The sequence below is a fragment of the Sinocyclocheilus anshuiensis genome, unplaced genomic scaffold (genome assembly GCF_001515605.1).
Source record: "Sinocyclocheilus anshuiensis isolate Anshui unplaced genomic scaffold, SAMN03320099.WGS_v1.1 scaffold612, whole genome shotgun sequence".
NCBI lineage: Eukaryota > Metazoa > Chordata > Actinopteri > Cypriniformes > Cyprinidae > Sinocyclocheilus > Sinocyclocheilus anshuiensis.
The window spans coordinates 320,132-334,291 of NW_015554098.1; the positions used below are offsets into that span (position 1 = coordinate 320,132).

Sequence of the window (14,160 nt, forward strand, 5' to 3'; positions counted from 1 at the left end):
TATTTTGTATTTCAAATGCATGTATTTGAAATACTGCCCATCCCTGCAAGTGTAACTGTTTTTATTACAAGATCACTATCGTTTTGTCTGTTATTACAGATCGTTTGATATGTACTGAGTATTTATGCGGTTTTAACCTAAATCACAGCAGCGTCCATCTGTGAAGGACGTAGGCTGTCAAACATTCATAACTGTTAGCCAATCATAGCAGTGGGCGTTTACTTCCGAGTCTACAATCCGCCACACCTATTCAAACAGAGCGTTTAGATGAGGGGGGTCAAAAACAGGAGAGAAAATAGCCTATTACATCTAAATTATAATGTTTTTTTATGTAAAACTCTAGCTAACATTATAAGTGGACCTAGAGAACAGTACAAAATAAAAAACAGAGGCAGTTCATGACCCCTTTAAGCCTCATCATCATCAGTAACTTAAGTGAATTTTGGATCTACATCTAACTTTGCACACTAGACCATATAACACAAGATTTCTGCCTAATTTACTTCAGAGAATCTTCCATGGATTTTACACTAACCATTTTCAATCGCTCTTCCTGTTTCTGTGTAGCCAGCTCCAATGCAGTGTCTCCACTGGCCACCGGAGTGTACTGTCCTTCCTTAACAGCCTGCAGGTGTTTCGCCTGACACTGCAGCACGGGCAGATGATACAAGTTCTGCAGAAATTAGCAGAGAGCCTTTGGTGATGCCAAATAATCGGCACACAGTTACAGAACATAAACTTAAATGGTTAGAACCTGCAGTACATCTATATTCTTCTTGCTAACCATGTCCACTAGTGTTGATGTCTTGAATAAAATTCAAGAGTGCAAAATGTTGTTTCCTACGATTGTGGTTCTTGTGGAAATAAAAGTCTATGTAAACACACAGTACACTTGCCGCTCTGATGTGACTTGCATGTGAAGTAAAATTGCTCTACATTGGTTGATTTAAATATAATATAACTGGCTCATTAAGCTGTGACCCCCTGCTGGATGTCTAGTATGCAAGTGTGCAGGGATGGGCAGTATTTGAAATACAAAATACTATTTTGTTTTTAAATACTTTTTTGCATTTAAATACATTTAATCTTAGTATTTTTGTATTTTCAAAATACATAAGGTACTTTACCAATCAACCTCCTTATTAGACTGCTGATTTCCAGCAGGGATGGGCAGTATTTCAAATACATGTATTTGAAATACTATTTTGTATTTTGTATTTAAATACCTTTGGAAAAAGTCAAATGTATTTTGTATTTAAATACATTTAATCTTAGTATTTTTGTATTTAGTATTTTTGTATACTTGTTGATCCAGGAAATCAGCAGTTTAATTAAGAGATTGATTGGCAAAAAGTATTTTTGTATTTTGAAAATACAAAAATACTAAGCTTAAATGTATTTAAATACAAAATACAAAATAGTATTTTGTATTTCAAATGCATGTATTTGAAATACTGCCCATCCCTGCAAGTGCATATGCTGTTAGTGGATGGACTGACCCTCTCTTTGGTTTCTTGTAGTGCGCTTAGGTCCTGGGTGAGAACCGCTCTGGTATGCTGCAGGTCATTGAGATGCATACGTTTGTCTCGGAGCCTGGAGGTCACAGAGCCCTGCCTCTCCTCCAGCTGAGCTATAGCACCATCACACTCTTCTGCTTGCTGAACACACAAGGCATAAGCTAGTTCTTTATAACAGACAAAACAGTCTCTAAATTCATTTTGTAAATAAAAACTGCATAATACAGGTCATATCCATAAAGGTGATCAATATCAACTAAAACTAAACTGAACACTAAGAATAAAAAGTAAAAAACAAAAAAAAACAACAACATTTAATTAACTAAAAAAAAAAATTCATGGCTCAAAGATAACTAAAAAATATCCATGAAAATATCCAGAACTTTTCTTTTCAGTTTTTCAATATATACGAAATTATCCCACTTATTACAGTAAGTTATTGTTACTTATTATTATTGTAAATACTGATACTGAAGTGATACTGAAATACTGAAGTTCAAAACCCAAAGCTAACATATAGCCACAAAGAAAATCAGCTGCCTGAGACAATGGTCAATTATATAGTTTACCAGTCACTGTGCAAAATATTTTGTAAGATTGTGATTGCCACCACTGGCCAATCACACTCAAGTATACCAGAAAAGATTCAGTTTCAGAAACTGTTAACGTTAGTAATTCTACTAGAAAGTAAGTGCACAAAAAGTAAACTGAAAGTAGAAAAAGCTAAGAGTAAATTTAATTATGTATAAAGTGGGGAAGTAATAAAAAAAATAAATAAATAAATGAATAAATCATTTATATATTTAAAATACAAGAAAAACTAATTAAAAATGTCTAAATTATTATAACCTTGATACACACACACACCTTCTTTGCCTGGAGAATCTTTCGGCGGAGGCTCTGGAGAGTGTTGTGGTAGTCGTTGTGTGTGGGCTGCTTATGGTCAGATCGTGCCTGAGCCTCACTCCGAACAGCTATTGTCTCACGTCTGGCCACCACTGGCTCCATGTCTCTCAACAACCTCTCCTGCTGCTTCATCAGTTGAGCATAACGAACCTGGACACATACAGTACATAACATTTCAGACTGAAACCACACTTAGAAGTTACTTTCACAAATACACTTATACACTCACTTCCATGCGGTGAATCTCTGCTCTCATGGTTCGTATGTCTCCCTGTCCAATGTCTGAATCTATGGCAGAGCGAGTCTCTCGCATCAGCTGGGTTCTCTTCTCCCACAGCATGATCTGACGCCTTCGCACACAAACACACACACAAAACAAAGCAATATAGTGTTCATTCTCTAGCCCTGGTATTATACTGATTCTATACATTGTGGCTGTATGTATGGCTGTATCACTAACCTAGTGACCTTTTGATCGTAACAGCATTTTTGGGTCAAAGGCATATGAGTTAGCTGCTTACTCATCACCGAAGATGCCCAAAAATGTTCTCTAGGTAGGCATTTAGTTAGAATTTAGGTAACACAAATGGGTGTGGATCCAATTAAGTCCTGTTACAATTGTAATTGTTCTAACATGATTTATAAGAGTGGCTAAATATAATTATGCTATTCGAACCAAGAATTTACTGTATCCAATGGCATGACATTAGGGCAACCGCTGCAGATTGAACGGCAACAACAACCAGAAGAAAACTGTTAACTGCTGTAGCCAAAGAATGCAAAAATCACTAAGCAGCAATAGAAAGGACAGGGAAAAGTTACCAAAAAAGTAATTTATAGCTGTATTTTCATTGTTAGTTCATGTTAACTAATTTAGTTAACTAATGTTAACAAATGGAACCTTGTATTAAAGTGATACTAAAATCTGAGTCAGGGTCAGGGTGTGTATGTGTGAAGTGTGTTGGACTCACTCTGCCTCCACTAGGCTGTTTATAAGTCTCTCTTTCTCTTCGTTTAACCTCTCCAGCTTCAGCTGAGTCTCAACCGAATCCCTCTCAGCCTCCTACACACACAAGATAGATACAAATAAAGTGTTTAAAATGTCTTTTACACAATAAGTCACGTGACTAATATTATATGTCTATTTAGATCAGGGTTTCTCAAATTCTGAGGTCCACTGTCCTGCAATATTTAGCTCCAACCCTATTCAAACTCTGCAGGACAAAGGACCTCGAGGGCCACAGTATTCTAAACTCAACATTAGTTATTTCTTACTATAAGCTGTGAGCTCTGGAAACTAACACAGTACATTTGACAAAATGGAAAGAGCAAAAACAGAAGAATGCATGAAAATGTGATTTTTACAATATAAAACTACACAGTGCATAGTGTTGTACCTTGAGTCTTTGTCTGAACTCTGTCTCCATCAGACTGTTGCTCTGCTGCAGGGCTTGACTCAGATCACTGTTCTTAGTGAGCAGAGAGTTCAATTTGACCATGTCTGCCATGAGAGCTTTAATCTGTTTTTCCAGATCTGCCTGCTCGCGCTGATCCTGCTCCATCTCACCTGATAGGCACAAACATAACCAACACACACATATGCAGAGCACAATATCAATAATGTATTTATTTCTCAGACACATTTTATAACTTTGTACTTTGTTTGTTTGTTCTCTTTGTACAAATGGCAAAAAGTTTTTTCCATATTAATTGTACTTAAGGTATAGTTCAATAAAAAATAAAAATTCTCTCATTATTTACTCACCCTCATGTCATTCCAAACCTGTATTACTTTCTGTATTACTTTTTTTCCCCTACAAACAATGAAAGCCAGTGGGGTCCAGATTAAATGTTCTTAGAAATATCTTACAGTTTTGAAATAATATGATAAAGAGTAAATGAAGACACATAAAATGCACCACTACATGTTAGTGACAAGTACATACTCTCTCTCCTGATCTTGCTCTGTTGCAGTATTGTGAGTTGTGTTTGCAGGGTCTGTACAGAAGAGCTGTGGGCCTGTTTTTCCTGAGTGAATCTCACTAGCTCCCCCTGCTGCCAGAGCCACAACTGCTGCTGCTCTTTAATCTCAGCACCAACTTCTTCCAGCTTCTTAGACAGGGTGGCTGCACTGATCTCCAGAGGACCTAGGTCTTCATGCTACTCTCACACACATTGGAAAGTTTAAATATACAGTATCTACGGTAACTTGAAAATTAATTGAAATATGAGTTGAATACAGTAACTTGAAAATGCAATTATCAGAGAGAAGAGATCTCTATGCCTTCAAAACATCCATATATTAAAACATGTACTGATTGCGAAGTGTGAGCTCTAACCCCTGTACTGGACACAATATCCCTGATCTTCTTGTTGTAGTTGCTGATCGTGGCCTGTTTTCGCTCAATATCTGTGACTTGTTTAGCAATCTCTGCCTCGCGAGAAGACAGGAGCAAGTGAGGCTGGCTCATTTCTTGCTCAAGTTCAGCTTGAAATGCAGCCAGAGAATCCAGATGTGTCGCCACCTCTTGCCCCTCCAGCGTTACTGCATTGATGTCATTCTCTAACTTAGTTAACTGAGCCTCCTGAGAAATCATATAAATGCACAAGTTTGAATTCAATGTGTCCAGGTCATACTACACCTAAAACTCCAAAGGTAATTAAAAATCAAGGTGCTAATTTAAAAAATCATCACACAATTTACAAATGATTAACTTAAAATTAAGACAATAATTCCCAAAATTTGTGGTGAAAATTTATGGGTTAGCCGAAAGCATCCTACCTTTTCTCTCCTGTGGGCTGCAGACTTATCAGTCAGTCGACGCGAGTACTTTGCTGCATTATTGTGAGTAAGCTGCTCTTGCAGCTTGCTCATGATCTGGTCCTCCAGATCCATACGCACTGCAGACTCTTTCTCCATCTGCTTTCTGAGACCCTTGAGCTCAGACTGATGCACATCATAGTCCTAAAAAAGAGAAATAGTCATAACATTTCTTTTAAAAAAGACAAAAGCTTTTGACTAGTGCTCATTAACCTGTCTTCAAAAATATTTGAGCTGTAGGTTGATGTGAATGAAGTACCAAACGCAGTGTACTGAGGGTCTTTTCTGTCTCCTGCAGCATTCGTGTATATGTGCTATACTGGGCCTGCAGGACCTCCTGATGGTTCTGGGAGTGGGTGATGAGTTTACGTGAGGTGGTGCAGTCATTCTGGGCCCGGTTCAGATGCAGAGTTAGACGCTCATTCTGCTCTTCTTCCTGTGTGATGGACTTTTTGTAGCCCTCAATCTCTGTGTCCAGAGAGCGCACCTGATCATTGGTCAGCCTTGAGGAGGGATCATCAGTACAAATCAGTACTGTTGTTTGGATCATACACACACAGAAATCTTGAGCATTATGTTCACCTCAGTTGCTCCTGCATAGCAGTGTAAGTCTCATCCCTCCTCCTCATCATTAACAGGCTGCTGTTCCATTGCTGGAGTAACTGCCTACGCTCAACAACCACAGAGTCCAGTTCCAGCTGCGCCTATAGCATGCACACACACACACACGGGTGACATTTATAAAGGTTTTTTTGTTTTTTTTTAACAATATATTTATGACTTTTTTCAGTTTGCATATTACAGCAGATTACACAGTAAGTAACAATCATGTAAACACAGCAAACATTTTACACCAAATTCTCCCTCCCATCAACCATCCCCAAACAAAAGAAGGGGAAAAAAAATAATAATAATAATAATAAATAAATAAAATAAAATAAAATAAAATAAAATAAATAAATAAAATAAAAATTTAAAGATACCTAAATCAAGTAAAGAGTGTTTCCCAAGTCTGTAAAGAAGATCATGATATTACCTTACTCCCTCAGAGCTTGTTGTAGCAGGCTACCAACATTAACATTGTGCCTTAAGAAATTAGTAAAAGGTCTCCAGACATTTTCAAAAACGTTTTGTTTCTTTTTGACAATATACGTGATCTTTTCCATTGACATGTTTGACGCCATTTCTTTGATCCACTTTCCAATTCTTTGCTCATTGATATTTTTCCAATTAAGAGGAATTATTCGTTTAGCTTGTAAAATACACATTTAAATGAATCTGACCTCTTTGCTTTGTAAGAGAGGACTGATAGGATATATACCCAGAATAAAAAGCTTAGGATACAAAGGTTATTTTTTGTAGTCTATGCTTGGCAGGGTTGTACACCATTAAGAATTTAATTGAGAAGGCTTTTAAAATTCCAGTTCAGTTCTGAATCAGAAATGAATTTGAATGGAGGTAGTAAAAATGATGCAGAACTGATTCTGAATATAAGGAAGTACAGTTAAGATCAACTGAAATTTAAAACAATTAATATAACTAACTGTAATTTAAAATGCTAAAAGGAACTTCCATTTCCATCATTTGTTAAATTTAAGTAATACATTAAATAAGCACTTAACCCTCTATGGTACCGTGTTGCCTTCAGGCAACACAACATATTTTTGTTTTTTTAAATAAAATGAGAGACTCATTTAATTGACCAATGCTGTCTCAGGGAAGTAGAAGTCAAATACTAAGAAATGAACATACAAAAAAGTGGTCACATGACCCACAGGGGTCCATTTTGTTTCCACTTTCAGGACATGTGCACGTCACATGACTCCATATTTTGTCCAATGAAAAGTGCATTTTTCATCAATTTCCGTGCATATAATTGCCTACAAAAAAATCTTAGTCACCTTCATTGGAAAGTAAAGAAGTAGTTTCAAAAACTTCACATAATATTTTATCAAATGTATCATAGGAAATTACAAAAAAACTGCATGTTGCCTCAAGGCAGCATTGTACCGCAATGGAATCGCATAAGGCCACGTATATGATATTGGTTAGAATACAAGTATATGATATTTGTAAGGAAAAGAGTTAGAATTATTTAAATGTATTAATAATTTTCAAGAATAGTAATTCTCATACTATATCTGCACATATTATGATTTGTCTGTTGAGAAGAATTGCTTCCTTGGTTTTCACAAGCAATGAGGTGTCATTAGTGAAGTAGGAGATTTTGCATGCATGTGCTTGTGTGTGCATGTGCATGCTTGTGCTTGTAAGGATAAAGTGCATATTAGGATAAGGTTATGATTATTTTTCATTTTTTACTTTGAAACACACTGATTATAATGTTTTGGTATGACAACAGATATGATAGTTTAGTTATACTTGTGATCCACGATGGTACAATGTTGCCTGAGAGCAACAGCTGGATTTGAAATGTTATTTTTTATTAAATATGAGATGTGCAATACATTAAAATCTAGATAAATCTGTTTGTTCAAGTGTTTGGTTAAAGAAATTGATGTTTTCAATAAATATATTTATTTTTTCTGCATGAAAATGTCAAATGTTTCAATTTGTCCATTGTGGTACAGTGTTGCCTTGAGGCAACAAACTTAAAAAAAAATAAATAAATAAATAATTAAAAAAAATAATACAATTTTATTGATATTGTTATAGTGTCCAACCTTAAGTAGGAAAAACATCACAAATATTTTTTTCCTCTTTGATATCATATTCCGTACCGTAGAGGGTTAAATAAGTGTTAACATTAAAGGTTATAGGCCTTACAGACAGACAAACAATTGTGTTTAAAATGTCACCAAATTGTACTCAATACAAATACACTACAGTTCAAAAGTGTGGATCCGTAAGTTTCTGTAAGTTTTTTTTAAATTTTTTTATTAATACTTTTATTCAGCAAGAATGAATTAAACTGATCCAAACTGCCATTAAAGAAATATATGTTGTTATTGTTACAAAAGATAACTAATTCAAAGAAATGCTGTTCTTTTGAACCTTCTATTCAACAAAGAATCCTGAAATATATTTTGAACATTTATAATAATAATAAAAAAAAATTCTGGAGCACCAGATCAGCATATTAGAATGTTACGCTGAAGACTGGAGTAATAGCTGCTGAAAATTCTGCTGTGCCAGTACAGGAATAAATTACATAAAATATTTAAAAATGGAACACTTATTTTAAACTGTAGTAATATTTCACAATATTACTGTTTTTACTGGTATTTTTGATTAAATAAACAGCATAAGAGCATAAGAGACTTCTTTCAAAAAAAAACAAAAAACTTTTGAGTGGTAGTGTAAACTTCTTTATTAAATTATACTTTATCTTCATCTATACTTTATCTAGGGTGAAAAAAAAAACACTTCATTTCTAAGAATTTTATTACTGATGAATGTCATGACTTCTGTGATGAAATCTTATCAGGATCTCTTTAATGCCAGAACCAATGGTACTAAAGTAACTAAGTATGGACCAGTATTAATCTAGATTATTATCTCAAGATGTCAGTAAGTCAGTACTTTTGCTCTTAATAATATTTAAATTTGAACATAACCAAAATGTGATGTTTCAAGTAAAATGTGTTTCATAACTTAAAAATACATAAGTTTGAATGTGTATGCTTCACTTGATCTGTTGCAGAGATGTCTAACCTCAGAAAGAGCTTCCTTTGCAGCCTTTGTCTGCTCAGTCTGAGGGATGATCTGAACTTCATACAGAGATATCTGCTCTGAGAGCTTTTCCACATGCTTGATCAAACGCTCAACATAAAGATCCTGACAGAGAGAAAGAGAGAGATGTTTGAATGAACGTATAGCTTTAATGAAATGGAGAGAATGCATTATATATATAACATATACATATAATGTCTGGTTAAAATCATTATATAAGCATGCTAATATATACTAAAATAGCAAACCACATGACATGGTCACATTTAACCACAATCATGCACTCTAGAACTCCACCTGCTGGTGTTTATTCTCCTCTGCCTGAGTTCTCGCTTTCTGGGCTTTGTGTGAAGCATTTATTATGGCTTTGATGTCTGAGCGCAGGTCAGTATTGGCCTCCTGCATGTAGAACAAATTCAGGGCCAGGTTGTCCACTTTAGACTGTAATTCAGAAACTATAAAGAGAGCACAAATGATAACAAGACTAACTGAGATTGTTGAGTGTTAATTGTCTGAAGATGAAGTCTGCACCACTAAAATTGTAAAATAATTATTTCTAAATCCTTTTTATCCTATCTGCTATTGTTCAACAGGTAGCCCCCTCACAAACTGAAGCTATTGGTTAAGCTATTGGTTACTATGTTGCACTGATTGGGATGATATCTGAATAACAGGGTTTTACAATGCCAAAGAGTCACAATGTTTTTGGGGTAAATCAACTTACTTATGAAAGAAGTATTGTGCATATTATGTTTATTTGTCAGTTTCTTAGGGGAAGTTGTGGCCTAATGGTTAGAGAGTCGGACTCGTAACCCAAAGGTTGTGGGTTTGAGTCTCGTACCGGCAGGGATTGTAGGTGGGGGGAGTGAATGCACAGCGCTCTCTTCCACCTTCAATACCACGACTGAGGTGCCCTTGAGCAAGGCACCGAACCCCCCAACTGCTCCCGGCGCCGCAGCATAAATGGCTGCCCACTGCTCCGGGTGTGTGTTCACGGTGTGTGTGTGTTCACTGCTGTGTGTGTGCACTTTGGATGGGTAAATGCAGAGCACTAATTCTGAGTATGGGTCACCATACTTGGCCACATGTCACGTCATGTCACTTATTTGAAAAATCATAACTAATGAACAATAAGAATAATATAAATATAAATAATCATCTTAAAAATGTGCTGTTGGTTACTCTACTGTAATTGCATTCTTGTTCAAAATATTTTTGTTAATTGAAATAAAGCTGAAATAAAAAATATTAGATGAAAAACAAAACTAAATTGAAATTAGAAATGTTGCCTAGGCAATTAAAAAAAAGTTGAAGCACTAAAATTACTAACTGGAAATAAAAACTGAAACTGAACTAAAACTGAAATAAAATAAAACAAACAAACCTAAATAGTAATATTTTAAAAATAAATGATTAATAATACTACTAATAATAATAAATGACAAAAAATCACAAAAACAAAACTACAAAAAAAATTGAATAAATAAAATAAAAACAATATATAAAAAATAAAAGCTAACTAAAAATATGAACAAAAAAAAATACTCATATAAATATACAAAATAACACTGGTTCATAGATCTTCTTCTCACCTTGCATACGTTGTTTGTTAGCCTGACTGGTAGCATCTTGGTACTGATTTTTTACGCCATCCAGCTGGTCTTGGGCCTGTCTATGCTGAGCAGCAGCCTGGGCATTAGCCTCATGACTTGCCTCCAGAGACGCCTGGAGTCTGGCCAACATCTCATGCACCATGTATACTTCTTCAGCAAGTTCATGACGTTTCTGAGCCTCTGCCTTTTCCACTACTATCTGCAGCAGAGCAGTAACGAACAGTTTCTGTAGCCCTTGTTTGTATGCAAGTGTGTGTGCATATATTTCCCAAAGTACAGATGAAATTTCTGCCCAGTGTGCACGTGTCGTTACACAAAGATGGATCATATCAAACATTTTCAGAGAAAAATACGAAGAAATTTTTTTTTTCTATTACCTTCTCACGGAGCTCAAGGTTCAATCTCTCTAGCTGATTTCTGAGGTTGTTTTTCAGTGCAGACTGGAATCTTTTCATTAAGGGCTGATGGATATAAAATGTACAAAACATGAGACCGGGGGTATCAGAATTTTTTAAATTTTTTTTTTACTGCTTTAGCCAAAAAAAAAATCAAGTTTACTCACATGCTCAGGATCCAACACTACAAGTTCTTCCTCTTCGTCATCTTCCTCACTGACACTCCCTTCTGCCTCGGTGCCACTGATCGCCAGCTGGAGGGAGTGCTGTCCACTATGCCCAGCTGTGAGTCCACTGGTCTCAGCATGATCAGTGCCTCTGTCATAATGGTCTGACTGATCCATCGATTCCCCCTATGAATAAAATCATTAACAAACCTTCATTCTATATTAAAACCAACTGAGTTTACATTGCAAGCCCTGATTGCTAGGACAATGGGAAAACTATAGCAAAACGCTGTTATTCACTCTGATATAATCTGTATGATTAATGTCTTTAGTAATGTAGTGTTAAACTGATACAAGTGAAAGGTTCGTGTAAGACTCTAGACCTCCTGAGGCTCAGTAAATTCATCAGGAACCTCTTCCTGCCTGTTAATCTGATCCGCCGGTGTCGGCAGACCTTCATCACACCCACCGCCTTCCAGCTCTTTATAATCAAAAATAAAGTACCGTAATTCAACACAGACACACATATATAAGACATTAACAGGGCATTACGGAGTAACTGTTAATTGTATGTTAGATCATTTTAAATTATCACCTGTTTCTTTTGTATCCTGGTCCTGAGTAGCAGAGAGTAACAAATCTTATTTTTCAATATTTATAATAAATATTTTTTTCAAAGATCGAAAAAATTATTGTTCAATTTCCAATAATTTCTGGTATCACAATTTAGCAGCGCGAGACCTGCAGTGTTTCTTTTTCATCTCCGTTGCTAGGAGACGCCACACTTCCGGATTCGCTACTCTTTATAAGGAAGACAATCAATCTGAAAAAACTCAAGCAACAAGATATAAAACATAGCAGAGGTCCTAAAAGTATTTTTATCTTCATTGTCACTTCCTTGTTATCTTGTTCGTTTACCTTCTTTAAAGACAAAAGACTCTTTAAGGCCGCATATTAGGTGACAGTGTCTGTTAGAACGATTTTTTAAAATACAAACAGATGTAACAAAATGACAGTATATCATATCATTTGTTAGAACGAATATAAAGGTTACAGGTTTTATTTTAGTACTTTTTTTCCTGCCAAACTTTTGTTCCACACTCCAGTCCAGCAGGTGACAGTAAAGCACCTATGCCAACCGCCAAAAACGCTCAAGAAGAAGAACAAGAAGTGCGCTAGAATGGATGTTAGGACAGTAACATAGTGAGCTTGATGAATGAGTACACTTCTGTGGGTCAGTATTTTTAAAACAGTTTGATTATTTACTCTCTTGTCACGTGTTGAGATTTGTATTACGTTCGTGTTAACAGGACAATGTTTTACTCATAGCTGAGTTGACATGGGTGGATATGTCATTCCATTCTAACAAAAAATGCCTAAAAGAAAGAATACCATAATAGTACAATTTTGTGTCGTAGTAGTATGATCATGAAAAGCAGTTTCATGACATGTACCACAGTATCTTTGAAATACTTTGCAAAGTATAATGTAAATATCAGACTACATGAACATGATATTCATTCAGTACCATGGTATAGTATAAGGCAGTGTTTCTCAACCAGGGGTCCGTGGACCCCTAGTGGTCCTTGACGTAAGGCCAGGGGGTCCGTATAAAGTATGAATTTTTGTATATATTTTGTATATTTTGACATGACTTGTTCCCATGAAAGAAAAATCCAATATAGCTGATGATATGGCCAAATACTGGACAAGTCAGCTAACTTGAATTATACTTGACTGTATTTGGTCCTCACAAAGACACAAATGATACATAGATGAGTCAGTTTTGTTCTGGGGGTCCTTGAGGATGGTTCTGAATTGGACTGGGGTCCGGTACGCCAAAAGGTTGAGATGCACTGGTATAAGGGACCCTATATAAAATTACTGTTTGTGAGTGCAGCCTCTTCTGTTTTGTGAATTCCCAGAAGAGATGAAGGTTAAAATAAAGCAGTGGAATGGTGTGGCGTCGTGGTTGTGGGTGGCCAACGATGAGAACTGCGGCATCTGCAGAGCACCTTTCAACGGCTGTTGCCCAGACTGTGGGTAACCTGATTTCACTTGATCTACACTGCCTCCTGTGCCTTTTTGTGCAGTTTTGTTACGAAGTCCTGTTGCTGTTTAAGTTCTACTTATGTAGTTGAAGAAAATGTAATCAGCATTACAAAATGAAATGTACTCTCTGGTTTTAACAGGTAAGGTCCCAGGAGATGATTGTCCGTTGGTTTGGGGTCAGTGCTCTCACTGTTTCCACATGCACTGCATCCTGAAGTGGCTGAACTCTCAGCAAGTGCAGCAGCAGTGCCCAATGTGCCGCCAGGAGTGGAAGTTTAAAGAGTGAGCTCGCCTGTCAGGCAACAGCACAATACCTGGATTTTCACTGTGAACTCTGTATATATGTTTTTTTTATTATTATTTTTGGACTGCTATCATAGTAATGAATGTTCTTTTTTTTATTCAGGGGAGACACTTCCTGAGGAGATTAAATAATTGCACACTCAGATCGATTCTTTTGTTTGTTTATTGTACAATGGTATATTTTACATCCTACAGATGTAGAATTTTGATTAAATATCCCACAAAATGAAAATATTTTTAAAAACACATGGTATGGTTTTGTACAAAGAAGCTGATATCACTGATAAAGTAACTGCATTTTGCAGTCCAACAGTCATTTTAAATTATGAACACAGTACAGAATGTCAGTGTTTCCCAACCGGGGTGCCGCCTGTCGAAAGCAGGGGTGCCGTGTAAAAAAATCTTTTTAAATATTTTTAAATTGCTAAAATGTTCAAAAAAACATCTATTATATAATATCCATTTCTGATGTCGCCAATAATTAGAGATGCACAGAAATTTCGGCTGCCGAAAATTTGTTCACCGCTCAGGTTTCATATATATATATATATATATATTTAAAAAAAACTTAAATTCTGATATAGCAGATATTAATAAACTACCAACTATATTATATTAAGTTGCATAAACCACATGATATACGAGTAAACCATTTATTATGTGGTTTATGCAATGGTTGGAAAGAGTGGAGTA

At 35.9% G+C, this 14,160-nt stretch overlaps 2 protein-coding genes across 3 annotated transcripts in view; one reads left to right on the top strand and one right to left on the bottom strand.

The window, feature by feature from the left end:
* The window catches only part of ccdc40 (coiled-coil domain 40 molecular ruler complex subunit), a 13,037-nt gene extending 1,748 nt beyond the window's left edge, over positions 1-11,289 (bottom strand). Inside the window, exons 1-16 of the mRNA XM_016461794.1 lie at positions 11,113-11,289; positions 10,928-11,011; positions 10,530-10,749; positions 9,235-9,392; positions 8,920-9,042; positions 5,827-5,948; positions 5,504-5,747; positions 5,206-5,388; positions 4,763-5,008; positions 4,370-4,583; positions 3,821-3,990; positions 3,395-3,486; positions 2,653-2,773; positions 2,385-2,573; positions 1,500-1,658; positions 536-673 (exon numbers count right to left, since the gene is read on the bottom strand). Of these exons, the coding sequence (XP_016317280.1) occupies positions 536-673; positions 1,500-1,658; positions 2,385-2,573; positions 2,653-2,773; positions 3,395-3,486; positions 3,821-3,990; positions 4,370-4,583; positions 4,763-5,008; positions 5,206-5,388; positions 5,504-5,747; positions 5,827-5,948; positions 8,920-9,042; positions 9,235-9,392; positions 10,530-10,749; positions 10,928-11,011; positions 11,113-11,289 (2,640 nt within the window). The remainder of the gene's footprint in view (positions 1-535; positions 674-1,499; positions 1,659-2,384; positions 2,574-2,652; positions 2,774-3,394; positions 3,487-3,820; positions 3,991-4,369; positions 4,584-4,762; positions 5,009-5,205; positions 5,389-5,503; positions 5,748-5,826; positions 5,949-8,919; positions 9,043-9,234; positions 9,393-10,529; positions 10,750-10,927; positions 11,012-11,112) is intronic.
* A 973-nt stretch (positions 11,290-12,262) lies between these two features.
* On the top strand, positions 12,263-13,808 carry anapc11 (APC11 anaphase promoting complex subunit 11 homolog (yeast)). Of its 2 annotated transcripts, none has more exons than XM_016461819.1 (4): positions 12,263-12,346; positions 13,038-13,151; positions 13,305-13,446; positions 13,571-13,808. In XM_016461819.1, exons 1-4 carry the CDS (start codon positions 12,325-12,327, stop codon positions 13,584-13,586), a joined length of 294 nt encoding a protein of 97 aa, XP_016317305.1. In that variant the 5' UTR covers positions 12,263-12,324; the 3' UTR covers positions 13,587-13,808. The 2 variants fall into 2 exon arrangements, with proteins under 2 accessions (XP_016317305.1, XP_016317307.1); XM_016461821.1 differs by having other exon boundaries at positions 12,266-12,346; positions 13,041-13,151.
* The last annotated feature ends 352 nt before the right edge of the window (positions 13,809-14,160 follow it).